General features: G+C 39.0%; 2 protein-coding genes across 2 annotated transcripts; both read right to left on the bottom strand.

The window, feature by feature from the left end:
- Positions 1 to 11,949: 11,949 nt before the first annotated feature.
- LOC141607528 (uncharacterized) lies at positions 11,950 to 12,542 on the bottom strand. The gene is made up of 2 exons (XM_074426885.1): positions 12,456 to 12,542; positions 11,950 to 12,363 (listed from the first exon to the last, which is right to left on the bottom strand). Exons 1-2 carry the CDS (start codon positions 12,540 to 12,542, stop codon positions 11,950 to 11,952), a joined length of 501 nt encoding a protein of 166 aa, XP_074282986.1.
- A 272-nt stretch (positions 12,543 to 12,814) lies between these two features.
- LOC141607527 (uncharacterized) lies at positions 12,815 to 14,032 on the bottom strand. Its single transcript, XM_074426884.1, has 2 exons — positions 13,885 to 14,032; positions 12,815 to 13,494 (listed from the first exon to the last, which is right to left on the bottom strand). Exons 1-2 carry the CDS (start codon positions 14,030 to 14,032, stop codon positions 12,815 to 12,817), a joined length of 828 nt encoding a protein of 275 aa, XP_074282985.1.
- Positions 14,033 to 27,488: the final 13,456 nt, after the last annotated feature.

Genomic DNA, 27,488 nt, shown 5'->3' with positions numbered 1-27,488 from the left:
AGAAAGTCTCTATACCCAGGTGTGACGTTGGAACAGCAGTGGAGGCATTCAGACAGGGGTTACTACCACATAGTGACTTATACAGTGAACTCACTAAGTATCCCTGCCATATCTTCGAAGATGTTCAAGCCAAGACCCTTGTCTTCATCAGGCTGGAAGAAGATAAAAGCTACAAACTTGGATCACCCAGTGGACCAAGGGATCATGAAAGAAGCAATAGGAAAAGCAATAGAGGGAACAACTACAGACCCACTCCATATTCCAGGCCAGATCAGTCAGAAGTCAACCTGGCTCATGAATATCAAGGTAAGGTTAAGGTTTATCCACCTATCTCCGAACATAACTTTAGTGTTGATATTGCAGGATTAATCCAGAGGCTTGATAACATGGGAACAACTGTTAGATGGCCCAAGAAATCAGAAAATCCAAATCCCAGGAGAGACAATTCAAAATGGTGCGAATTTCACATGGATATTGGACACACCACAGATGACTGTTTCACCCTGAGGAAGGAAGTAGCCTACCGCTAAAGTCGGGATACTTGAAAGACCGATCAAGACGAAGGGCGGGAACGCAAATCGGGATAAGGAAAATCGGGAGCACAGCAGGATCGTAATCTCCCTCCACCACCACCACTCTATGAAGTAAAATTTATATCTCGGCGGTTCGAGATTTGCGGCCCGACAAGTTCAAAGAAGAAAAAGATAGCCAGGACACCGAGGACCGTGTCACCCCGCAAGCCGGATCTGTTCCAACAATCACTTTCAATGATTGTGACTTGGTGGGCATCCCGATGTTCATCATGATGGCCTGGTCATTTCTATGCGATTGGAATGACCCAGAAGAAGGATCCTGGTAGATGGAGGGCTCGATCAAGAAACCCGATCATGCTTGACGTACTGAAAGCCATGAAGATAAACGAGGATCAAATTACCAAAAAATCCAGCGTCCTAGTAGGATTCAGTGGTGAAACCAGGAGCACTCTGGGAGAGATCCACCTCTCATGTGGAAGGAGTCTCATCCTATGAAAAGTTTGGGGTCCTTGACTGTTTGTCATCCTACAACGCCATCCTGGGCAGACCCTGGATTCACACTGTCAAGGTCGTACCATCAACCTATCACCAGTGCATCAAGATACCAACAGACTGGGGCATAGCCACAATCAAAGGGGATCACAAGACAGCCCAGGAGTGCTACACAGCAGCCTTGAAGCCTTCCAAGGCGGGTAAGTCCCGGCATAGCAATTACTGAAGACTGTCAGAGCACTTATATAGCACCTCCCAGAATGGAAACAGATCAGGTAATTCTAGACCCTGATTACCCTGACAGGTATGTTTTAATAGAATCTGACGCACCAGATAATGTCAGGCCTGAATTGGTAAAATTTCTTAAAAATAAGTCATCTTGGTTTGCTTGGTCACATTTTGATATGACTGGAATTAGCGCTGATATTATTACCCATAAGCTCAATGTTGACCCATCTTTTAAGCCTGTACAGCAGAAGAGACGCAAATTTGCAGCTGAAAGAAACACCATAATAAATGAGGAAGTAGAAAAACTCTTGGATATGGGGATGATCAGGGAAGTAATGTACCCCGAGTGGTGGCTAACGTAGTTGTTGTGCGAGAAAAAGAATGGGAAGTGGAGAGTCCGTGTAGACTACACCGACCTGAACAAAGCTTGCCCTAAAGATCCATTCCCCTACCTCATATTGATGCCATGGTAGACGCCACAAAGCGAGCCATGAAATGCCGACATTCATGGATGCTTCCTGCGGATTCAATCAAATAAAAATGCACCCCGCCTGACCAGGAGAGTATCGCATTCATTACAGCATCGAGGCATATACTGTTACACTGCCATGCCTTTCGACCTGAAGAATGCAGGGGCAACGTACCAGCGCCTGGTCAACATGATGTTTAAAAACCAGATAGGTGACATCATTGAAGTATACATAGATGACATGGTGGTGAAATCCAAGAATGCAGAAGATCATGTGAAGCACCTAGAAATAGCATTTGAGATATTAGAAAAGTATAACATGAAGCTAAATCCTGCAAAGTGCCACTTTGGAGTCTCTGCAGGCAAATTTCTTGGATATATGGTCACAAAGAGAGGCATAGAAGCCAGCCCTGAACAGATAAAAGCTATCCTGGAACTGCAGTCACCCAAGTCTGTCAAGGATATCCAAAAATTGACAGGGCGGGTAGCTGCCCTGAACCGCTTCATATCAAGATCCTCTGAGAGATGCAAAACATTCTATAACCTCCTCAGGAAAAATAAACAATTCCAGTGGACAGACGAGCATGAGGCAGCCTTTCAGGATCTAAAATCCTATTTATCATCACCACCCTTACTGGCTAAACCAGAAAAGGGAGAACCTTTGTCAGTATACCTATCTCACACGACACAAAGAATCCGTAATGATCCTGGTGAAAGAATAGGATGGACAGCAACATCCAGTCTACTATGTAAGTAAAAGCCTGCTAGATGCTGAGTTAAGGTATGGACTACTTGAAAAAAATGTTTTAGCTTTAATTATGTCATGTACCAAGTTGAGACCCTATTTTGAAAGTCACCCCATTATAGTCAGGACCAACCTACCCATAAAATCTGTCTTGCGTAAACCTGAACTTTCAGGCAGGATGGCCAAATGGTCAGTACAAATTAGCACATATGACATCTCCTTTGAACCCAGGGCAGCGATCAAATCGCAGGCTCTAGCAGACTTTGTGGCTGATTTTAGCCCTAACCTGGAACCAGACCTAATAAAAGAGGTCAACCAACTAGAAAATAAAACCCTAGACCAAGAATGGACCCTATTCATAGATGGGGCATCCAACACCAGGGGGACAGGGTTAGGACTAGTACTTAAATCACCACAGGGAGACGTGATAGCCCAGGCTGTAAGCTGCGAATTCAAAGCTACCAACAATGAAGCAGAATATGAAGGCCTGATAGCAGGCTTAAAGGTATGTCTAGACCTCGGTGTTCAAAACCTAAAGGTAAAAACTGACTCACTCTTAATTGCTAATCAAATAAAGGGAATTTATACGGCTAAGGATGCAAAAATGATTTCGTATTTAGAATATGCAAAAAACCTTACCGCTAAATTTGCTTTATTTGACATAGATCAAATATCAAGAGACTTGAATACCTAGGCTGATGCTCTGACCAGCCTAGGTTCAAATTTTACCCCCGCTGTTTTCGATAAAATACCAATTGTACACTTATTAGAGCCAACCATCAGCAGACCTGAACAGATCAATCCTGTCAATCAGGACAATAACTCTTGGACTAAAACCCTATTACGACTGGTTTCTCCAAGGAATACTACCTCAGGGTAGGCATGAGGCAAGGGCCTTTAAAATTAGAGCTTCAACTTATGCTATCATCAATAACACCTTGTTCAAGAGATCGCAGGCTGGACCCTACCTGAGATGCTTGGAGCCTGGCGAAGCCAAACTATTACTTCAAGAGATACATAATGGACACTGTGGCAACCATAAAGGAGGAAAGAGCCTGGCAAGCAAAGTTCTCGATGTGACAAAGCTACTGGCCTACACCGAGGGCCGACCGCCTGAAATACTCTTCAAAATGCGAAGCCCTGCCAAATTCATGCACCAATCATACATCACCATCGAACTCCTTCATTCAATCTCCGCACCCTGGCCATTTATAAAGTGGGGCATGGATATTGTGGGAAAATTGCCTGTAGCTCCAGGACAAAAAGTCTTCATGTTAGCCATGACTGACTACTTCTCCAAATGGATTGAGGCTGACTCTTACAGGCAAGTAACCGAAAAGGAAGTAATATCCTTCATCAGGACAAACATTATTTGCAGATATGGAGTCCCGTCAGAAATAGTATGTGACAACGGAATTCAGTTCGTGGAGAAAAGGACCCAAGCATTCTGCCAAGAATGGAATATCAACCTGGTAACACCGACCCCTGGATACCCAAAAGCTAATGGCCAGGCAGAGTCAAGCAACAAGGTAGTCATAAGCTGCCTAAAAAAGAAGCTGAAAAGAAGACGAGGCAGATGGGCTGAAGAACTTCCATTAGTACTATGGGCAGACAGGACAACTCCAAAGACTGCAACAGGCCAAACACCTTACTCCCTGGTATATGGCTGTGAAGCTATCATTCCTGCAGAAGTACGGGTACCAACATCCAGATGCAGCCTAAACAACGTTGAAACAAACAAAGACCTGATGCAAGATAACTTAGTCCTGACAGAAGAACTAAGAGACGCTGCCAAAATCAGGATGGCATCATATCAACAAATAGTCACCAGGACTTACAATAAAAACGTCATGATCAGGGTCTTTAAAGAAGGAGACCTTGTCCTACGCAAAGTATTTCCAAATAAAAAAGAAAAGTCAGCAGGCAAACTAGCTCCCATATGGGAAGGCCCTTACTTAATTGACTCAATTGTCGGACAAGGAGCATAGAGGCTCCAAACACTAGAAGGGGAAATGATCCCAAGATCCTGGAATGTAACTCATTTAAAACTATTCCATATGTAAAGATCAGGCTACAATCAGGTATAAATTCAATCACTACTCAACCCAACATGCTATGTGATGAATTACATGTTTTACATGCCTTGTTTGTATTTTATATCTGATCAACTAACCCATATATTTACTTTTTTGAATCCTGAACAATTATACATAATAAAAGATTATATGCATAAATAATCAGGATTGAGGTCTACTCTACTGTATATTCCTGAAACAAAAATTATGCACTTAACCGTGCCTGACGAGTTGGTAACCACCACCAGATACAGTAAAGAGTCAGGACCAATCAGGCATGAAATAATTGCCTCGACTCGACTAGGTTTATCGCCACTTATTACAACCGGCTGGGACGCAGCAAGACAGTGCAAGGGTGTTTTATCCCGACCATCAGTCTAAATGCCCTCTAGACAGGCCGAATACCAAGCCCTCCCCTAGGCGGGGGACATAAGCCCTCCTGACAGGCCGGATTTCCCACCCCTTCAACCATTATAGCAAAACACTATACTTGGTTGAAATACTCATGACAAATTGAAACGAAAATAATGTGCAGGTTATTTAAGCAGAATAATGTGCAGATCATGCAAACGAAATATTTGACACGTCCAACAGGACGAAACTCACAAATCAACCAAAAACAAAAGTGAAATCAGCCAAAAGAAGGCCATCATGCCTATATTAATAAACCTTTACCCCCTGGGGCAAAGGTGCCAAAATATTCATAAAGGCCAGGGAGAGTCCCCCTGACCCAAAACAGGAAAATAAAAATAATGTTTGTCCAGGGACATCCCCCCTGGATGGGCCAAAATACCAACTAAAATATATTACTGCTTCTCCTTAGAAGCAGCAGCATCAGCAACCTGCTCCCCACTCTTAGCCGGCTCAGCTTCAACGTCCTGCTCCCCTGGAGAGTCAACCTCATGTTCATTCTCCAAATTGTGCAGGTCAGGATACTTTGAAGCAGCAAAAGCCATCTCAGCTGCAGGGTCCCATTTGGCCCTGGCCTCGACAGGCTCCGACATAGCAGCCGCCCTTCCCTTGATATAAAAATAGAGGGAAGCATCATCCAGCTTGAACTCCAAGTCATCCCTCTCCTAGGTAAGCTCTTCATTCCTATCCAAGGCCTCTTGCAACAGCCGCCTGCTTGAAACTGCCTCAGTCTTAGCAGCATCCCTCTCAGCCTGCACCCTTGTCAAGTCAGTAGTTTTAGCAGCCAAGTCAGCCTTTGCAAATTCCAGCTCAGACTTCAACCTATCATAATCTGATCTCATCAAATCAATCCTGGCCACCAAAGAAGTAGCCTGATAGGCATTATGGAGACAGGTCGCAGCACCCTGGTCAAAAAACAAGAAAAGTATGAGTAACTTATACCAACAATAGAAAATTACCAAAACAAAACACACATAGAAATTATTCCAGCTTACCTCCCTCACAGCAGCCAGGGCACCAGCCAACAGGCTGACTGAGTGATCTACTGAAGCAACTGCCTGAGTAGCAGTCTCAACAGGGTCAAGGGTAAGCATGACATCCGATTTAGAAGCTGCATAGGCCCTGATTTTCACCCTAGCCTCCATATTATCCAACCCGGCTCTCACCTCCCGACCGGGCAGAAACATCAACATCTTCAATTCTCCTTTTCGGGTCGCCGAACTTGTCTCGGCAGGGCAAAGCAGTGCGATAGTGACCTTGGCAGCATCAGACTGCTCAGTCAAGTCAATGACAGGTTCAGTATCCCCGCTTCCCTGAGTACCTTCCTCCTTGATCTCAGCCAGCCTGGCTGAAAGGTCAGCCATACCAAACCTGACAAGGCGAATAGACGACCTGGTAGCTGCAACACGAAATGCTGTATCAGCAATACAAACCAAACATTATCAGGAAGCCCAGGTAAAAAGAAAGGAAAGATTAAAATAGACTTACTGCCTGAAGTGCTGGCACCAGCAGCCCCTGACGCTTTAGCCGCCCTGGGAGCACCGTCAGCCTTCAAACAGCGAGGAAGGTGACCAATCTCGCAACAAAGAGGCCAGGACCTCTCCAAAGGAGGAATAGCAAGGAAAGCAGAAACATTAGGAGTGGGGTACTCAGTTTCAAAGAACCAGATCATCAATCGCACACATAGGAGGTATGATTTATTATAAATTTCATTTCATTTTTTACTAACAGATAAAACATGCAGGCCAAAGAAAGAAACCAAAAGACTTACCAGCCACGCAGGCCTCATGATTTAAGTACGCCAGGCCAGGACCCACGGAATTGGTCCTGACAAACATATAGCCAGCAGCCCAGCCCTTATCATGGCCACTGTCTAAATTACTCAGAAGAGGAGTGGTAGACGCCCTGACCTTAAAACTTATACGGCCAGGACTGTTTGTTTTAACAGAATAACAGGTCTTCAAGTCATCAAGAGAAAAAGAAATATTGTGTTTTTTACAGAGGTTCTCAATAGAACATACAACCTTCCATACCATTAGCATCAATTGATAAGATGGAACACCGATCTCCTTAATAACCTCAGCCATAAGAGGAGAAAAAGGAAGCTTACAGCCTGCCCTGAAAGCCCAGTCATGGATGCAAAACCAACCAGGACAAGCCCAGTCAGCCCTAATAGGAGAATCCTCAAGGATCCAGACTTCAGCATCAGCAGGGATAATCCCCTTATCCTTCAAAATTTTCTCGAACTCAGGCTTCAAACGGTTTGCAGGAGACTGATCTTCGTTTAAAGCCTTCGTAGGCTTAAATTGAAAAGTACCATGAGATATTGAGATCATCTCCAATGGAGGGTCACTGGGCTTATTTACTGTGGGAGATGGAGCAGCAGAAGAAGCAGGCAAAGTTTCCGAAGAAACTTCCTCAGGATTCTGAGGAGGAGGAGTTGCAGGAACCGCTGCCCTGGTAGATTTTTTCTTTGCGGCCATTATTTAAAGAATTATGGAAAGTTGATTAAAGATTAAGGAAGTTGGAAATTAAGAAAACTGAAGAAAAGGATTGATGAAAAGGGAAGATGAGAAGAGATTGCGTTGATGAGTTCAACTTAATGAAGCACACAAGTATTTATAGTGAGGAAGATTAGGGTTTCAGCCGCAAAATCATTAAGGAAGTTGCAGTAAATAAACCACGCGTCAGCAATTGCAGTAAAAGAGCCGTTACAGAAAACTGATCAGGGAAAAATTAACCGTTGGGTGATCTTATCAAAATTGAAGTTATCTCCTCATTTTTTCGTCGTGGCACTACCAATAAGGAGATAAGGGGCAATTGTTAGGCCTGGAAATCCGCAAACCGCCCTGATCAGCATTTCATCTAAACCTGACTACCAGGTTGTCAGGGTGCCAGGCTCTCAGGGCACATGAAGATAGGCACCAAGCCATGGAGAGGACAACGGTCAAAATATCAGGATGATATTTGATCATATCCGCGTATATTAATGGAAATAAATACGCAGCATTAAGTATAAAGATTATGCAGTAAATACGGTAATTAAGAGAGAGATATTCAGCAATTATTACCAGCAATTATGGAGAATATTCAGCCTTCAATGCTTGATCATGCAGTCGTTCAAGATGGGAAAGTTATATAAGAGGCACTTTGAAGATATTGGAGGCACATCATTGATATGCAAGAAGAAATATACACATTACTTAGAGAAATACAAGCATTGTCATTATCATATCTTTATTCTCCCAAATCATATAGTGAAATCCTCTCCTGGCTTGGTGCCCGTGGTTTTTTCCCATTCAAGGGTTTTTCACGTACAAAATTGTTTGTCTTAATATTGTTGTTATTTTACTTATAGCTCAATATCGTACCCTGGCGACCTGACCAATAGTCTAATTAGAGCTAGTTAACCCTGCGCAATATCACCCTGACCTGATTTCGCTGGGTCAGGCCAGTAATGAGGAGATAAATATTACTTAAATTAAATAACTTTCTTAAGACTATTTATGAGAAGTCTAATCAATCTTCAACGGCTAATTGGAGTTTAAATATGACAGGTGATCATTTAAGGCAACCGCCTCTAATTACTGCACGCAACTTGCAGTAAAACCATAATCTTCACCGCATTATACATATCTTTAACCTATGTCTTTAACCTTCACCAAATACCATGGTTGCAAAAAGAAAATCTACTAGAGGTTACAAGACTCTTGGTGTTTCATCGACAACTCCTAAACCTGTTTGGTTGTTTCTGAAAGCCAAGCAGAAATTGGTTAGGATCATGCTCCTGTTGAGATGGTGTCTATCTTCCATGAGGACTGAATTTAAACCAACGAAGGCTCTTTATGGTCAAAATTCTCTTCCTAATCACCTCAAACCCGAGTTTGAAAAAAAATTGAAAGACAAGGGAATCATTCCTGCCGATTCAGTGGTGTGGATACCTGAAGATTCTTCTGTCGGAGCTGATTGGGCTTGCCCTGGCTGGTTCTGCATCCATGATTGGGCTTTCAGGGTTGGCTATAAAGTTACCTTTCGCTCCCTTGATGATCCATCTGATTAAGGAAATTGGTGTTCCTCCTTACCAGCTCATGCCTATGATCTGGAAAGTTGTCCACTCTATTAAACATCTATGTCATAAGCATAGTTTGACCTTTACTCTTGATGACCTCAAATGTTGTTATTCCCTAAGGACAAATAATCCTGGTAGGATTAGTTTCAAGGTTAGAAACTCGATTTCTGCTCTGCTTACCAATCTGGATGGTGGTGTTGATAAGAACTGGACTGCTGGTTACATGTTCATCAGGACTAACTCGGTTGGTCCTGACTTGGCATATCTGAACGTTGACGCCTGTATTAGTGGTAGATATGCTAGATTTTCCTTGCGAGAAATTTTTTAGTGCTAAATAGAATAATGGATACTAAATAGATTGTACATTTATTGCACTTGAAAATTGGACATATGAGACTGATTATCCTTCTAAAAGGGTAACTGCTTTCTTGGCTATTCCTTTCTTGGAGAGGACATGGCCTTTCTGCCCTGGGGTAAAGCGTTTCCCCCATTGTTTGAAGGCTGAGGATTCCACCAAACTCCCAAGGCGCACTAAGGCTGTAGGAGCTTCTACTTCTGGCAGTAAGATCCTTTCTTGACTTTCCTTATACTCTTATTTGTTTTTAGCAGTTGTTTTATTACTGATATAGATCCTTATACTGTAGCTACCAGGTAGTCTGCCAAATTAGCCAGGTTTGGTACTGCTGATCTAAATGTCAGGCTTGCCTAGGTCAAGGAAGAGGGTTGTCAAAGTAGTGGTGGGGCTGATTTTTCATTGACTTCACTGGTGCCACTACTGCCCCAGTTGTTCCTGCTGAGACGAGTTCAGCAGCTCAAAAGAGGAAACAAGAGGAGGCTGACATTTCTGCTTTTGCTGTTAGGGAGGTCAAGGTCAGGACAGACAATATGGATGAGGCCAGGGAAAAGATCATGAGCTTTGCTTCTTATAATTCCTCTTTAATATTGTCAATGGACCATATTAAAACTTCCACTATGGTTGTTGCTATTATGGATCATGTTGTCAAGTTATTGGCAAATGTCATAGGCTCTATGCAGGAGGCACTTCATGTTTCTTCTTTACTTAGTTATTTTCCTTGCAAAATTTATAATTATCTTTTCTAACATGTCTTATCTTTCTGATCAGAGTGCAGCAGCTTATCTTTTTAATGCTTATCAGGCTACTTCACTGGTGACTAGGATTGATATTTTGAATGCTGATCTTGATAAGTTGTAGTCTGAGTCTTCTTTCGTCAACGCTGACCTGGTTGCCGCCAAAGCGAACCTGGAAATGGTGAAAGCCGAGCGGGATGTTGCCAAGACTAAATCTGCATTTAGCAAGCAGCTGTTGTAGGAGGCGCTGGACAGGAATGAGGAACTCTATCTTGAGAAGGATGACCTAGAGAATAAGCTTGATGATGTTGCTTTCTATTTCTTCATCAAGGGTAAAGTGGCAGCTATGTCTGAGCCTGTGGAAGCTCGATCAGGATGAAATCCTGAAGCTGAAATGGCTATTGATGCTACTAGGTACTCTGACTTAACAATCTTGGTGAAGATTAAGAGGTTGACTCTCCAGGGGACCAAGGTGCTGCTGCCAGGGTTGAGGATGCCGATGAGGCAAAAGATGACGATGCTGCTTCCAAGGGAGAGCGGTATTTTATATATAATATTTGTTTGGATTTGGCCCATCCAGAGGGGGTGTCTCTGGAAAGACAATTTTATTTTATGTGGTATTGGTCATGAAGGTTATTCCTGACAAAATAATTATATGCTTTGATGGTCCTGATCAGGAAGGTTATTCCTGATCAGATGAGTATATATTTTGTTGCTTGTGCCTCATAGGGCAACGGTTTTATTAATGATATAAGGTTTTGCCTTTCAGGCTTGCTTTTCTTAATCCTGTTATCTCTTTATTCCTATTAAACTTGTTTTCTTCAAATATGTTAACATTTTAAACCTGTTTGATTTTTCAATCATGTGCTTATCTTAATTCCTGTATAGTTTTTATCCTATAATGATTGAAGTGGGTGGGAAGCTGGCCTGACTAGAGGGCTTATATCCTCTGCCTAATGGGAGGGCTTGGTATTCGGCATGTCTAGAGGATAGTGTACGTGTAGTCAGGATCTTTCATCTTCTTACCCGTCACATTGCTGCGTCCAGCCGTTGTAGAGGTGTGCGGCAAATAGCGAGGTCAAACTATTATTTCATGTCTGATTGGTCTTGTATTTGTCATATCTGGTGTTAGCTACCAACTTCGTTAGCGCAATAGGATGCAAAATAAATAGAAAGTACTTAAAGAAAATAAAACTGAAATATAATAGATCAGAGTAGCCCTCAATCCTGAAAGCTAATTCATATAATGACAAATCATGTATAATTTTTCAGGATTCAAATATTATATTTAAATATACATATATAATGAACATAGTTTGAACATTCAGGTATACAAGGCAAACATATCAATCACATACAAGTTGCATTTTGAGCATATAAGACAGACGAGTTTGACAAGCAGAGCATACATGGTTGAATAAGTCAAGCATGTATAAGTAGTGTTGAATACTTACCTGGCCAAGACAGGATAGAGCTGTATTACTTTGGAAATTTATATATGATATAATTTTTAATGAGTTATATTCCAGGACCTTGGAATCAGTTCTCTTTCTAAGTTTTGGAACCTATATGCTCCTTGTCCGATGATTGAGTCAATTAAATATGGGCCTTCCAATACAGAGGCTCGTTTGCCTACTAGTTTTTCTCTTTTGTTTGGGAATAATTTTCGTAGGACTAGGTCCCCTTCCCTGAAAACTCTAATCTTGACGGTTTTATTATAACTTCTAGCTACTGCTTGTTGATATGATGCTAGCCTGATTTTGGCAGCATCTCTCAACTCTTCTGTCAGGACTAAGTTGTCTTGCATTAGGCTGTCATTTGCCTTTATGCTGTTCAGGCTATATCTTAAAGTTGGATTTTTTTTCTTCTACAGGAATGACTGCTTCACGGCCATACACCAATGAATAAGGTATTGGGCCAGTTGATGTTTTTGGAGTTGTCATGTCTGCCCATAGTACTAATGGAAGCTCTTTTGCCCATCTGCCACGCCTTTTCTTTAGCTTCTTCTTCAAACAGCTGATGACCACTTTGTTGCTTGATTCAGCCTGAACATTTGCTTTTGGGTAGCCAGGAGTTGACGTCACCAGGTTGATATTCCATTCAGCACAGAAAGCTATGGTTCTTTTTCCAACAAATTGTGTGCCATTATCACACGCTATTTCTGAAGGGACTTCATATCTATAAATGATATTTTTCCTGATAAAGGATATAACCTCTTTTTCAGTGACTTGTTTGAAGGAATCAGCTTCTATCTATTTGGAGAAGTAGTCAATCGATCATGGCTAGCATGAATATTTTCTATCCTGGAGCTACTGGTAACTTCCCTACTATGTCCATGCCTCACCTCATAAATAGCCAGGGTGCGGAAATTGAATGTAGTAACTCTGATGGTTGGTGGATAATTGGAGCATGTATCTGGCAGGCTACACATTTTGTATAATATTCTAGGCAGTCAACCCTTAGGGTTGGCCAATAGTAACCAGTCCTGAGTATCTTGATTATCAGGCTTTTGCCGCCTTTATGGTTGCCACAATATCCATCATATATCTCTTGGAGCACTTGTTTGGCTTTGTGTGGTTTAAGACATCTCAAGTATAGTCCAGTCTGAGATCTTTTAAACAAAGTGTTATTGATGATAGAATAAGTAGAAGCTCTTATTTTAAATACTCTAACCTCATGTCTGTCCTGAGGTAGTATACCTCGCTAGAACCAATCATAATAAGGCCTAGTCCATGAATCATTGTCAGTATTGACAGGGTTCACCTGTTCAGGCTTGCTGGTGGTAGGTTTAAGTAAATGTATAATGGGTAATTTATCAAAAATTACAGGGGTAAAATTTGAACCAAGGCTGGCCTGAGCATCAGACTGGGTATTCGGGTCTGTTGATATTTGTTCAATATCAAATGAATGAAACTTAGCGCAAAGGTTTTTAACATACTCTAAATATAAAATCATTTTTACATCCTTTTCTGTATAAGTTCCTTTTATTTGATTGACAATTAAAAGTGAATCAGTTTTTATCTTTAAGTTTTGGACACCGAGGTCTAAACTTACCTTGAGTCTTGTTATGAGGGCTTTATACTCAGCTTTATTATTGGTAGCTTTGAACTCACAACTCACAGCCTGGGCTATTATGTCCCCTTGTGGTGATTTTATCACTAAACCTAACCCTGTCCGTACAATAGATTCCCCGTCTGTGAACAGGATCCATTCCTGGTATGATATTTTATTTTCTAACTGGTTAGCTTCTTTGGAAAAGTCTGACTCTAGGTTAAGGCTGAAATCAGCCACAAAGTCTACTAAGGCTTGTGATTTAATTGTTGTCCTGGATTCAAAGGTAATATCATAGGTGCTAAGCTGGACTGGCCATTTGGCCATCTTGCCTGATATTTCAGGCTTTCGCAGGACTTATGTTATAGGTAAGTTAGTCCTGACTATTATGGGGTGACACTCAAAATAAGGGCGTAACTTAGCACATGACATAATCAAAGTTAGAACATATTTTTCAAGTAATCCATACCTCATTTCAGCATCTAGTAGACTTTTACTTACATAGTAGACAGGATGTTGCTGACCTTCTTGTTCTTTTACCAAGACTGCACTTAATGCGGTGTTAGTTACGGATAGATATACTAACAGGGGTTCTCCTTTTTCTAGCTTGGTCAGTAAAGGTGGAGACGAAAGATATAACTTTAGATCATGGAAGGCTGCTTCATGTTCAAGTTTCCACTAAAACTGCTTGTTTTTTCTGAGAAGGTTGTAAAATATTTTACACCTTTTAGAAGATTTGGATATGAACTTCTTTAGGGCAGCAATCCTGCCTGTTAATTTCTGAATGTCCTTGACAAATTTGGGCGACTGCAATTCCAGTATAGCTTTTATTTGTTCAGGGTTGGCCTCAATTCCTTTCTTTGTCACCATGTAGCCTAGAAACTTCCATGTCGAGACTCCAAAGTGGCATTTTGCAGGGTTGAGCTTCATGTTGTATTTCTCCAGAATTTGAAATGTTATTTCTATGTGCTTTACATGAACTTGTGCATTCTTGGGTTTCACCACCATGTCGTCTATGTAGACTTCCATAATGTCCCCAATCTGCTCTTTAAACATCACGTGGACAAGGCGTTGGTATGTTACCCCTGCATTATTTAGACCGAATGGCATGGCAGTATAGCAATATATGTCTCGTTCAGTAATGAATGCAGTACTCTCCTGGTTAGCAGGGTGCATTTTTATTTGGTTGAATCCACTGGAGGCATCCATGAATGTTAGCATCTCATGCCCTACTGTTGCATCTACCATGGCATCAATGTGTTAAGAGGAAATGGATCTTTAGGGCGGGCTTTGTTCAGGTCAGGGTATTCAACACAGACTCTCCATTGATGATAGCATTTCTTTCCTGAGCAAATTTTCATCGTTTTTCCTGTACAGGGTTGAAAGATGTGTCAATATTGAGCTTATGGGTAATAACATCAGCACTAATTCCAGTCATATTAAAATGAGACCAAGCAAAACAGGAAGAATTATTCTTAAGAAAATTTACAAGATCAGGTCGGACAGAATCTGCGGCATCAGACCCAACTAGAACATACTTTCAGGGTACTCAGGATCGAGGATTACCTGTTTTGTTTCCATCCTCGACGGTACTACATACGTGCTCCTAACGGGGTACGGTAATTGTTATGCGAGAGACTTACCTTACTTGGAAGGCTTTAGGGTCTCGGTAATTCCTGGGCTAAATTATTCTCACCTTTAATGGTTGCTACTCCCCAATCTGTTGGTATCTTGACAGATTGATGGTAAGTTGAAGGGACAGCCTTAACATTATAGATCCATGGTCTACCCAAGATTGCATTGTATGAGGATAGGCAGTCCAGGACTCCAAAATTTATCATAAGATGCAACACATTCAGCATAGGTGGGAAGATAAATTTCCCCCATTGTGCTTCTCGTCTCTCCACTGAATCCTACCAAGACACTGGATTTCTTGGTGATTTGATCTTCGTTGATCTTCATGGCTTTAAGTACGTCTAGCATGATCAAGTTCACTAAGCTGCCTCCGTCTACCAGGATTCTTCTTACATTGGCGGTCCCAATTTGCATGGAGATTACCAGGCCATCATGATGCGGGTCAGGAATGTCAACCAGATCACAATCATTAATGGTGATAGGTGGTATATTTCCAGGCTTGCAGGGTGACTTTATCTGAGATGTCCTGGCTATCTTCTTTGATATGGAACTGGTCAGGCTACAGATTTCTGATCCGCCATTTATGAATTTTACTTCATAGAGTGGAGGTGGTGAAGGAAGGGTGTTGGAGCATATAATTTTCAAAGTTATGACTAATTGAGTGTATTAATTTCAAGAGTAAATATGATTAACAATTCTGATATTAACGGAATAAAAACAGAAGCCAAACAAAGGAAAATGTATTGTTTTTATGAGACAATTTTCTGATTGTATATGAACAAAACAAAATGCAGCCAATATAAACATAGGAACAAGTTTAAGCATCCACAGAGGCAAACTTAACTCGTCTTCTTAATCACGCCACAAAGTTCGAGAATTAAGGGACTCCACGAAGGAAGGAAGCAATCCACGAAGGAATTAAAGTTTGCACAAGCAAAGTGTTAATCTGAGTTTTACAATGAGGAACTCACCCTTTATATAGATAGATCAAAAACAACTAGTAAGAGACCTAAATGACCCAAATAGAAATCCAACCATTAATCAACAACTACCTTAATCTTATGGCCAACTTTTATTGTAAAAGAAGATAAACTAAATAGTACTTGCTAATTAAAATGCAAATGAGGGACAAGCTTTGTTGTCCTGTAACTTTTCTTGAACTGTATGGGATGTGCTACTAGTTGTTCATGAAGGTATAAGAAGCTAGACTCCAAAGAAGAACCACAAGAGTTGATTTCAAGGTTCACAAACCATTTAAGTCATTGTTGGTTGCATTTTTCTCACTTCAAAAAGGTATGCTCCCCATACTAGACAATGCTTACATCCTTAGGATAAATTAAAGGACATATTCCATACGTGAACGTGCCATTCAAGGCATATAAATGTCATTGTTGCAAACAGGTGCCAAAACAAGCTCTCCATAACATTGAGCAAATCAAACCCGTCTTGCAGACCCCATATCTTACTCCTCAAGTTGAGTTAGAATGTCCCATGGTACCAAAAAAGAGTTGGCTTTCAGTTGAAATTGGAATCATATGAAATAGGCTCCTAGATTAAGAGATATAAAACAAAGACTAAGTTCAGGTCAGAACTGAATGTTCAGCAGCATGCTATGTTCCGCAGGGATTTTGAGGCTTCAGATCTCTTTGCTCAGGTTGAACCAATGTGCAAAACATATATCCAATAAAAGCTAATTAAGTTAGATTTCATCTACAATTTGAATCACACACTAATGCTTCCTGGATTGTGAGATATTGCCACTTCTTTGATGACAGGTCAAAACTGGTCTGCAAGGCATTCCTCGTGCACACCTTGTTTGTTTGGATATAACTCAAGACACATAACTGATATGGGCATGATCTAACTCTCAGTTTTAGCTTATATTCCAAGATTTTCAAGCATATAAAGAACATGAAGAATGAATGAGGGTAGCTCAAGATATGACGTAAAGAACATGTCTCCTTATTCTTATTTGTAAACTTGTAATTGCTTGTTATCAACATTAACTCGGAGTTCCCTTGATTACTCCTATTGCAAACTCCCTTTCTTGAAAAGAGTTTGTCCTTAAATCTTGTTTGATCAAAACCCTTAGCTCTTGCTGCAAACCCCCCGGATTCAAAAGAATTTGACCTCAAATTTGACAGACAAAATCACCCACTGATTTTTGTAAGTTCAGCTCATTATTGAAGGTAAATAAGTCCTATTTCAGTTGGTGCATCCCTATGAAACATTCAGAGGAAATAAGTCTTCTCAAACTCAAACCCAACCCCATAAAGATGGGTTCACGCTCTTCCTTCCCGGATCAAACATCATAAGAAAGTGTCTTTGCTTTATGTAATGAACAGCCCTATTTTCAGAATGTGGTGCACATAGTCCATCTTGTAGGTGAAACCATTCATCGAGCTTATCTTGATCATGATGCCATAATGCACTTATTACTACTCCTGAATTAAATGATAAGGTGATGGAATTGCTGCCGTTAAAGGATGAGTTTTGACATGGCGTAAGGCAGTCACAAACTTCCTTAAGAGTATGAGCTATTTGAATAGTAACAAATGCTTCAACTAGCACTCCAAGTAGAAATGTTGCAGGGATGGACACACTTGTAAATTCCTTCAATATAGACCCCATAGAGTTTATTACTTCCTGCTTGATAATTTCACTAGGCTCCATACAGGATTCATTCACACAATCAGCAAGCAGTCCAAAATGAAAGCATGATTCAGTTGAACTCAAGTGTCCCACATCAATCCAACTTAAAATTTCATATTCCAATCCATTATAGCATGGTCCTCTTTGAATTGCAGTATTATATTCTCTCATCCTCAAACCCAAATAAAGGAACATGATTATATTACAGGTCATAATTCCTAGGTTGATGTTGTTATAAAGAGGTTCAGTTATCACCGCATAAGGCTCTGAATGAGCCAAATATCTATTATTGACACTTAAGGAACCCGAAATTAACATGATAAACAAATTCACACGAGTTTTATCAATCCTTTTAATGACATAGCTCCATACAAACTCAATGCTTAAAGCTGGACATCACCTTGTAATTCGACTTAATTTGCCACTATTAAATATTTTCCACTTTGAAATTCTTAACAAAAACATTTCAAAGATGGTATTCCTCTTTGACAACTCACATTCTAATTCATAAATATATTCCAAGCCTCCAAAATACTGAGAACATTTCAGCTCATCATTCCTTAAAACATAAGTCAAACCTAAATGTAATTCTTTAATTTGTTGGCTTAACATGAAATTGCATTGGAAAGAAAAAGACTCACTTGAAGTTTCCATAACATATATAAATGAGAATGTGGTTCACTTAGCCAACAATTTATACCTTCCTTAAGGATTTCTGGTGTGCAAACCCTACCTGTCAAGAAAGGAATCATCTTTTTGATGTTGAGAAGCAATTTTGACAAAGAACTGTTGCTTTACTTCATCCTACTGCTGGTGAAAATTACATCAGTCGCAGTCGGTTTTGTTGTTGTATCTTGTAGTAGATCCTCGAGAGCTTGATTTTTTCGCACCATCATGATGGACTTGTACTAATTCCTTATTGTTTCTTCTTCTTTGCTTCCAAGAATAGGGCAAGAGTTATAGTGCATCTTCATGGGAGCATCACTGGCAGCATGTGAATCGACTTCATTATGGACTCCATTTGAAGGAGAAAAGAACTCATTTACATCATCGTCGGAAATTAGAGGAAGCTCGGGGTTGAAGCAAGTACTACCTTCCTCATGAATAAAATCAATAAACATTGACGACTCCATTTGAACATGGCAAAGGAAGGGCCTTTGAAAGTGTAAAGATACTTCCATTGATTTGTTGCTGAAAGCTTTTTTGTAATTCTCTAAAGCCACAGGACTTTCCATGAATAGAGGGAAGTCCAATTTCTATAGCAATGGAATGGATGACAGATTGGTAAAGGAAATTGAAATGGTTACTGGTAGGCAAAAGGGGACAATTCCTTTCAAATATTTAGGAGTCAATGTCTCTCCTAAATTATTGTCCATATTGGACTGTAATTATCTAATAGAGAGAGTTGTTGATAGGATAAGAGGATTAGGTTCCAGAAAACTTTCATATGCAGGAAAAGTGGTGCTCATTCAGTCTATGCTTAGCACTCTGCATTGCTACTGGGCTAGGATATTCATTTTACCAAAGACGGTTATTAGTAAAATTGAATCTATATGTAGAGCTTACCTCTAGCATGGTTAGGATCAGAAGGAAAGTCCAGCACTGGTCTCATGGTCTCAGATATGCCAACCTCTGAAACAGGGTGATTTGGGGCTCAAAGATCTACATATCTGGAATGTAGCTGCCATTGGGAAATACGTATGGTGGGTAGCAATGAAAGCAGATTATCTTTGGGTCAAATGGGTCCATGCAATGTATATCAAACACACTGGGTGGAAGGATTATGAACCTGGTGTTGGGTGTAGCTGGGCTTGGAGAAAACTCTGCCAAGTAAAATATATATATATATATATATATATATATAACTAAACTATTTATTGCAGAGGATGTTGAGCAGTATACTCTCAGAGAGGGCTACCGATGGTGATAAGGTCTGTTGCTACCCCTGGATGCTAAACATTTGGATTTTACCTCGGCATAATTTCTTGTGTTGGCTTGTGGCTCAATAAAGACTACTAACACAAGACAGACTGGTAAGAATGCATATTACTCAGGATAATTGTTGTTACTTGTGTGGTTTAGAGGAGGAGAACCATGGTCGTCTCTTTTTCTAGTGCAAATACAGCAAGGCATGTTTACAATTGGTGACAGACTGGTGCCTGTGTCCAATCCCTGACAGAAATTGCATTCTCTGGTGGGTAGGATGGAGGCAACAATCTGCTTGCAGGAAGAAGATAGTAGTAGCCATTCTGGCATGCCTGATGGCTCAATTATGGCACTGTAGGAACATCTGCAGACTGGAGGGCTATGTTTTTAGGCCTGATGTTCTATTCAAAAATGTACGGCATGAAGTGCAAATTAGATTAGGACATTGTGAAGTTAAGACTCGAAATAGTAGAGTGCTTGATTGGATTAGTTTTATCAAAAATCACTAGAGGCACAAAGTTATATGTAATGTCTTAAAATGATATGTGGTTGTATGGGACTTTTCCAATATTAATGAGAACTTACATTTTCCCAAAAAAGGGGTAAAGAAACTGATTTTGATGTTACTCTGATAAAAAAAAAAAAAAAGAATCTTTGGTAATGTAAAGGTATGAACTTTAACATTAAAATTACTCTAGGATCGTCTTAGATTTTGGAAAATCAAGAGCCTAAGCTCTGATACCAATTTGTAGCATATAATTTGTAAACTTATGACTAATTGAGTGGATTAATTTCAAGAGTAAATATGATCAACAATTCTGATATTAACAGAATAAAAACATAAGCCAAAGAAGAGAAAATGTGTTGTTTTTGTGAGACAGTTTTCTGATTGTATATGAAAAAAAATAAAATGCAGCCAATGTAAAGATAGTAACAAGCTTAAGCATCCACAAAGACAAGCATAACTCTTCTTCTTAATCACGCAACAAAGGTCGAGAATTAAGGGACTCCACGAAGGAATAAAAGTTTGCACAAGCAAAGTGTTTAATAATTCAAAATCTAAGTTTTACAATGAGGAACTCTCCATTTATATAGATGGATAAAAAAAACAAGTAAGAGACCTAAATGACCCTAATAGAAATCCAACCATGATCAACAATTACCTTAAACTAATGGCCAGCTTTTATTGTAAAAGAAAACAAACTAAATAGTACTTGCTAATTAAAATGCAAATAAGGGACAAGCTTGGTTGTCCTGCAGATTTTCTTGAACTATATGCGACGTGCTACTAGTTGTTCATGAAGGCATAAGAAGCTAGACTCCAAAGAAGGACCACAAGAGTCGCTTTCAAAGTTCACCAACCATTTAAGTCATTGTTGGTTGCATTTTTCTCATTTCAAAAAGGTCTGCTCCCCATACTAGATGATGTTTAAACCCTTAGGATAAATTAAAGGACATATTCCATACTTGAACATGTCATTCAAGGCATATAAATGGCATTGTTGCAAACAGGTGCCAAAATAGGCTATCCATAACATTGAGCGAATTAAACCCATCTTGCTAACCCCATATCTTGCTCCCCAAGTTGAGTTATAATGTCTCCTAGGTACCAAATTAAAGTTAAAATAATTATATTTCATTTGCAATTGGAATAACATGAAATAGGCACCTGGATTGAGAGATATAGGACAAAGACTAAGTTCAGGTCAGAACTGAATGTTTAACGGCATGCTATGTTCCATCAGTGACTTTGAGGCTTCATATCTCTTTGCTCAGGTTGAACCAATGTGCAAACCATACATCAAATGAAAGCTAATTGAGTTACTTTCATTTACAATTGGAATAACACACAAACGGTTCCTGGATTGTGAGATATTGCCACTTCTTTTAGGATAGGTCAAAACTGGCCTGCAGGGCATTCCTGGTGCACACCCTGTTTGTTTGGATATAACTCAAGACACATAACTGATATGGCATAATTCCAACTCTTGGTTTTAGCTTACATTCCAAGCTTTTCAATCATATAAATAACGTAAAGAATGAATTAGGGTAGCTCAAGATATGACATAAAGAACAGGCCTCCTTATTCTTACTTTTAAACTTGTAATTGCTTGTTATCAACATTAACTCACAATTCCCTTGATTACTCCTGTTGTAGGTGCCCTCCTACTTTTTCTCCTGATTGCTTTTGCTGGGATCTTTATTCCTGCCTCTGGCTTTGATCAAATCTTTGAGGTTCCCTGCCTTCAGTAGATAGGTTACTTCTTTCTTAAGAGTAAAGCAATCCTCTGTTATATGTCATAATTCATATGGAAGTCACACCAATGGTCTGATCTCTCCTTGGATTTTGGTTGTGTACCTTTCTAAACCATCTGACCACTGGTCCCATGTTGTCAAGTTGTTGCATAAAGCCTGCAACATCAACACAAAATTCATGTTCCGATATATGTAGATGAATTTTAGTCTTACCTTTAATGTTCTTTGGTCGGGTTGACTTCTGAATGGTCAGGCCTGGAATATGGAGTCGTCCTGAAATTATTTCCCCTGTAATTGGAGTTATTTATGTTCATCTTTTCGTACTCCTTCACATTGCCGGATGCTCCAATCTTGTAACTTTTATCTTTCTCTAGCCTGATGTAAGCAAGCATTTTGGCCTGAACATTCTCATAGGTATGGCAGAGATACTTTGTGAGTTCCACGTAGAGATCACTATTGGGTAGTAATCCCTAGCTGGATGCCTCCACTGCTGTTCCAATGTCACACCTAGGAATAGATATTTTCTCCTTGTTGAATCTATTGAGAAAAGTCCTGAGGGTCTCATCTGATTTCTGGGTAATCCGATACAGATCACTGGAATGCTTCTCCAATTCCCTACTGCTTTCGAACTGCTGGTTGAATTTGTTGATCATATCAGCAAAGGATTTGATGCTTCCATTTGGCAGGTTGATGTACCATTGTAGCACAGGACCAGTCAGGGTTATCTAAAATCCTTTGCACATGCAGACCTGCCTAAACTCGCTTGGAATTGATGTAGCCAACATTTTTTGTTTATAGAAGGCCACATGATTTTGTGGATCTGCAGTCCCATCATAGGTTTTCATAGATGGAATCACGAATTTCTTGGGGAGATCCACTCTAGCTATCTCGTCTATAAAAGGTGAGTCAACATAGCTATCGGGGGCAGCAGCCTCTTCCATGCTGTTAGGTATTCCAGGTATCTTTTTTTTTTCGAGTTTTTCATGAAGTCTCTTGATTTCCTAGACCACTGCCTGTTGGAGCTTGTGTCCTCCACAGTTAGTGTGATAACATATATAAATCTCTTATAGGTTCACAAGGGTATACTTAGTATTTTATCAGTTGATTAACGTTTACTTAATAACGGTTGGCTTGCTAGAAGTTTGACGTTATTATCATACAGATGGCGGTGATCAACTGGTCCCTAAAAGTCACACCTAAAGGATGTGTGTGAGAGATGTGATTGTATGAAAATATAATCACATTGATGCCTGACTAAAAGGTTAGTCTATGTATTTGACTTAACAGTCAGCCAATGTGATGATGAGACGATTATTTAATACAATTAAATAATTCCAGCTGAGACGAATTAATTGTTAAATTCGTAAATTGAATATAAACTGTTATATTTAATTAATGTATATAATGTTAGCTCAAACGAATTAAGATGTTAATACGTAATTAAACGTAACCAGTTATATTTAATTAGCAAATTATAAATATGTTATATTTATAGTTAATGTATATATTATGCGAGATTGTCATAATAAAATGTTGACAGACCGGTATTAATAAATCGACTACAAACTGTTGTGTATAGACTTATTACTACATGTCGACATAAATTGACAATTGAGAAAATAATACACATTTTATACATTAGAAAACAACCAAAAATAAGAAGATTTTTCTCCTTATTTTGTGGTTGTTGAAACCGAAATAAGAGAAAAAAAAGGGAAGAAAAATATCTTCCCCATTTTTGTCTCCTTGGCCGGTTTTTAAGAGATTAGAGGGAGAATTCATTTTCTCTCATTCTCTTGACCTAATTCTCTCATCACTCACACAAAAACCCTAAAAAATTCATAACAAGTTTGGGGATCTATTCTAGCAAGAACAAGGGCATTTCTCATAACATTTTGGGTGCAACAATTAGGAGAATATCGATTTCGATATTGTTCTTATGCCAAATTTGCTAGGACCAAGGTTGATTCATATCTCTATACTTTTGTTTATGTAATTTCAATTTATGACTCGTTTTTCACTATTATAATTTCGTTATAATCCGAAATCTTGATGAAGTATACCGATATTTCCTACAAGTGGTATCAGAGCATAGGCCACGAAATTATTTTATATGATTTTCATAAATGAATTTAAACAAAAAAAAATTTGAAGAAAAAAATCTATTCGGCCGAATCAATTTTTTTTTGCCGAATGAATTTTTTTTTTTTCAGCCGAGAGTTTTTTGTTTTTTGATGCATTGTTCAATTTTTATTTATTCATATTATTGTTTAATAGGTTAAGATGATAATATGATAAATTTGTAGATGTTTTGATTTAATAAGAATTAAATTAAAATGTAAATGGAAATTGTTTTTGTTTTATGATGATAATTTGTTTTTGTTATATAGTTTTTGGCATACATGATGTTAAATTGTTGTTTAAGGTCATGATTCATTAATTTAAATGTTGATAATTATGCCAATCTTGTTCTAATAGCAACATTAAACAAATTTGTTCATTATAAAAGGGTTGTTTTTCTTGAAAAAAAAACTGTTTTTTTTTTTTGATTTTAGGGCTTAATGCCGAAAGGAAAAAAACGGCTTTTCTATTTTTAGGGCAAAATGCCGAGAGAAAAAAAAATTATTTTTTTTTTGTTTTTGTGGAAATGCCGAGAGAAAAAGAAAAAAAAATTCTGTTTTTTTTTTGTTTTTTCCGATTTGCCGAGAGCATTAATAAAAAAAAAGTAGTTTTTGGCCAAGTATCATTATACATTATTTCAATAATGTATGATTCTTAGTTGTGAAAAGGTTCACAAATTTAAGATACCTAATTATTTTAAAGAGGTTTAAAATAATGTTGGATTAATTCATATTACAAGATTAATATGTATTAAGATTGGAATTATTGTGAGTAATTGAGGAACTGTCACATAATTTGGTCATTTAAATAGGTGGTTTGGATAAATTACTCTACATAATTAAGGAATTATATCTTGAATGATTAATTTATAGTTGATGCATTTTTATTTAGTTGAATGTTTTGTTGAATGGTTTAATTTACGTATTTTTGCAATCGGTTGTAATTTTCAATACCTAGTGTGGCCTTAGTTAATTATGTTTTCGTAATAATGGAAACATAATTTTAATGTAATTTTGAGATCTCGAATCTCCTTTTGGTTTTCTTTTATATTATGGTTTTGAAATTAGAATGTAAATAGGTTTATTTTGTAATTTTTATTGTAATTTTGAGAAGACTAAAGATGGAGATTGGATTGCTCACTCCCGCTACATGGACCAAGATGGAACATCAAGACAAGCTTCTCGGGTCCTAAGAAGGATTCCAAAGTTGTATTTATGTTCATTTTGGTAGATATGCCACACTAGGACTTTGTTTTTGTTTTACGTTTTTCCATTCCTATTGCTTTTCTTCACATGATAATTAGTGCATCATTTTTCGCCTATACCAAACCACCTAATAATTTGCATGAAAATTGACTCATATAGATTGTATGTTAGTTATCATGGACATAAAGATGTCACAAAATTTTAAGCCATCATCTTAGTTTATTCATTCTCGCATGCTAGATATTAGTTCACTTAAAATGAATTAAAATAAAGTTGATGGGATCTTCCTCTAAAACTGAAATTGAGACTAGTCTTTATAGGCCAAACAACTATGAATCCCTTCGTCGTCGGTAGGCATATAGGACCTTACTCTCCATATGACCCCTTCTACGTTGGGTAAGTAGTTTGTGTTGACTTAGTTTACCTCAACATTATAATCCGAAGAGTTTCTCGAGATTATGATGGACTATAGATAGAATTTACAGAAATTTATCAACCAAGAATTCTAATAGTAGAATTAGCCAAGAGGTTGGCTTATCAATTTACAGATAGTTGAGTCTTAGGATCATTTATATAATTCTTGAGGGAGGTCAATTGTATAAATGCTTGAGTCTTCGCATTATAACAGTATTGCATTAGACTTAAATCATAACGATGAGTATGCTTATTATATTTTATTCTTCTTTCTCAGTGTAAGATTCGTTTTATATTGATAATACTGCTTACAACAATGGCTGGAAATAATGATATCCCTATGCCAAGTGCCACACTTGGAAGCGAGTCCTGGCTAAAAGCTTTCATGGACAACATGAATCAGTTCACACGACTGAAAAATGACGGGTCCAACTTTGCGGACTGGGAGCCATCATTACGGAATGCTGCCATTGCTGACGGTAAGCTCAAGTACTTAACTGAGCCAATACCGCCAAACCCAGGCCCCAATGCAAGAGCTAACGAGTCAATTGCTTATAGTGACTTCGTTATGGAAGCGGGTGCGATAAAGAACGTACTCATTTTTGCAATGGAAACCAATTTGCAAAGACGCTTCATTGCCCAAGGTGCAAACAAGATTTTCACCACGCTCACTAATGAGTTCTCAAAAGCACCGAGAATCGTTACTTATGAGCATACCTGTCACTTCTTTGATGCGAAACTCCAGAAGGGCCAACCGGTTAGCCCACACATTCTTAACATGATTGAGAATGTCGAGAAGCTGGAGGAACTTGATTGCAAAATCAGTGAGTGCATAGTCATTGACCGTATGCTTCATTCACTTCATGATGGTTTTGCCCTTTTTAGGGCAAATTACTACATGAATGACATGAAGAAAAGTCCTCATGAGCTACACTCACTTCTCGTACAGACCGAGAAGGATATGAAATTGAGTGGGAGCATGAAGCAAGATGTTCTCATGATTTCCAACAAGAATAAGGGTAAGGGCAAGGCTCACGGCGACCTAACTGTAGGAAAGCCAAAGTTTAAAAAGTCAGGAAACAGTAAGAGTGGGCCTGGTGAGACTAGTGGCTCACAAGGCAAGGAAAAGAGCAAGGCCAGTGACATTGAGTGCCACCATTGTCACAAGACTGGGAATTGGAGGAGGAATTGTCCCGTGTACCTTGAGGACATAAAAGCAGGCTGCGTCACTCCTGTTGGTATGTCATCTTATATTCATATGATTGAGATTAACCATGCAAGTTTTGGAACTTGGGTACTTGATACTGGTTGTGGTTCTCATCTGTGTAATCATTTGCAGGGCCTAAAAAACATCACACCTCTCGCAAAGGGTGATGTGGACCTGCGAGTCGGGAATGGAGCTAGAGTTGCTGCGGTCTCAAAGGGGAACATACGTAATCCAACTCCCAAGTGGTTTTGAGTTATATTTATATAATTTTTACTATGTACCCAGATTATCTAAGAACATTATTTCTGTTTCCATACTTGATAAAGACGGTTTTTCATTTTCAATAAAGGATAATAGTTGTATTTTCTCTTTCAATGAAATGGTTTATGGCAAAGCAGTTTCCATGAATGGAATTTATATCTTAGATCAAACCACAGATATATTACATGTGAATAATAAGAAATTAAAGGTTGGTGACAAAGATCAAACTTATCTATGGCATTGTCGAATGGGACATATAAATGAAAAACGTGTAAAGAAACTCATCGAGAATGGGACTATTCCCACATTCGATTTTTCTACATTTGGCACGTGTGAATCATGTCTTATCGGCAAAATGACTCGAATTTCCTTCAAAGGTGTTGGAATGCGCGCTAGTGACCTATTAGGACTCATACATATTGATGTATGTGGACCTATGTCAATTACCACAAGAGAGGGCTATAGATATTTTATCACTTTCACGGACGATTTGAGTAGATACGGATATGTCTACTTAATGAAGCATAAAAGTGAGTCTTTTGAAAAATTCAAAGAATACCAGAATAAGTTTGAGAACCAACTGGGAAGAAAGGTTAAAGCACTCCGTTCAGATCGGGGTGGCGAATATCTTTCAATGAGTTTGATCAAC

This window comes from Silene latifolia, chromosome 10 (assembly GCF_048544455.1).
Source record: "Silene latifolia isolate original U9 population chromosome 10, ASM4854445v1, whole genome shotgun sequence".
Lineage (NCBI taxonomy): Eukaryota > Viridiplantae > Streptophyta > Magnoliopsida > Caryophyllales > Caryophyllaceae > Silene > Silene latifolia.
Note: the sequence above shows the minus strand (reverse complement) of the source record. Positions and strands in the feature narration are given on the sequence as shown.

What these genes read in the sequence shown, in the direction of transcription:
- LOC141607528 (XM_074426885.1), bottom strand. Translation starts at nt 12,542, where the DNA reads ATGTGTAGCCTGCCAGATACATGCTCCAATTATCCACCAACCATCAGA. An exon ending in GCACCCTGGCTATTTATGAG is followed by an intron (nt 12,364 to 12,455) that starts GTGAGGCATGGA and finishes TTCTCCAAATAG; the next exon opens with ATAGAAGCTGATTCCTTCAA.
- LOC141607527 (XM_074426884.1), bottom strand. Translation starts at nt 14,032, where the DNA reads ATGGTGACAAAGAAAGGAATTGAGGCCAACCCTGAACAAATAAAAGCT. An exon ending in ATCCAAATCTTCTAAAAGGT is followed by an intron (nt 13,495 to 13,884) that starts GTAAAATATTTT and finishes CTGAAATATCAG; the next exon opens with GCAAGATGGCCAAATGGCCA.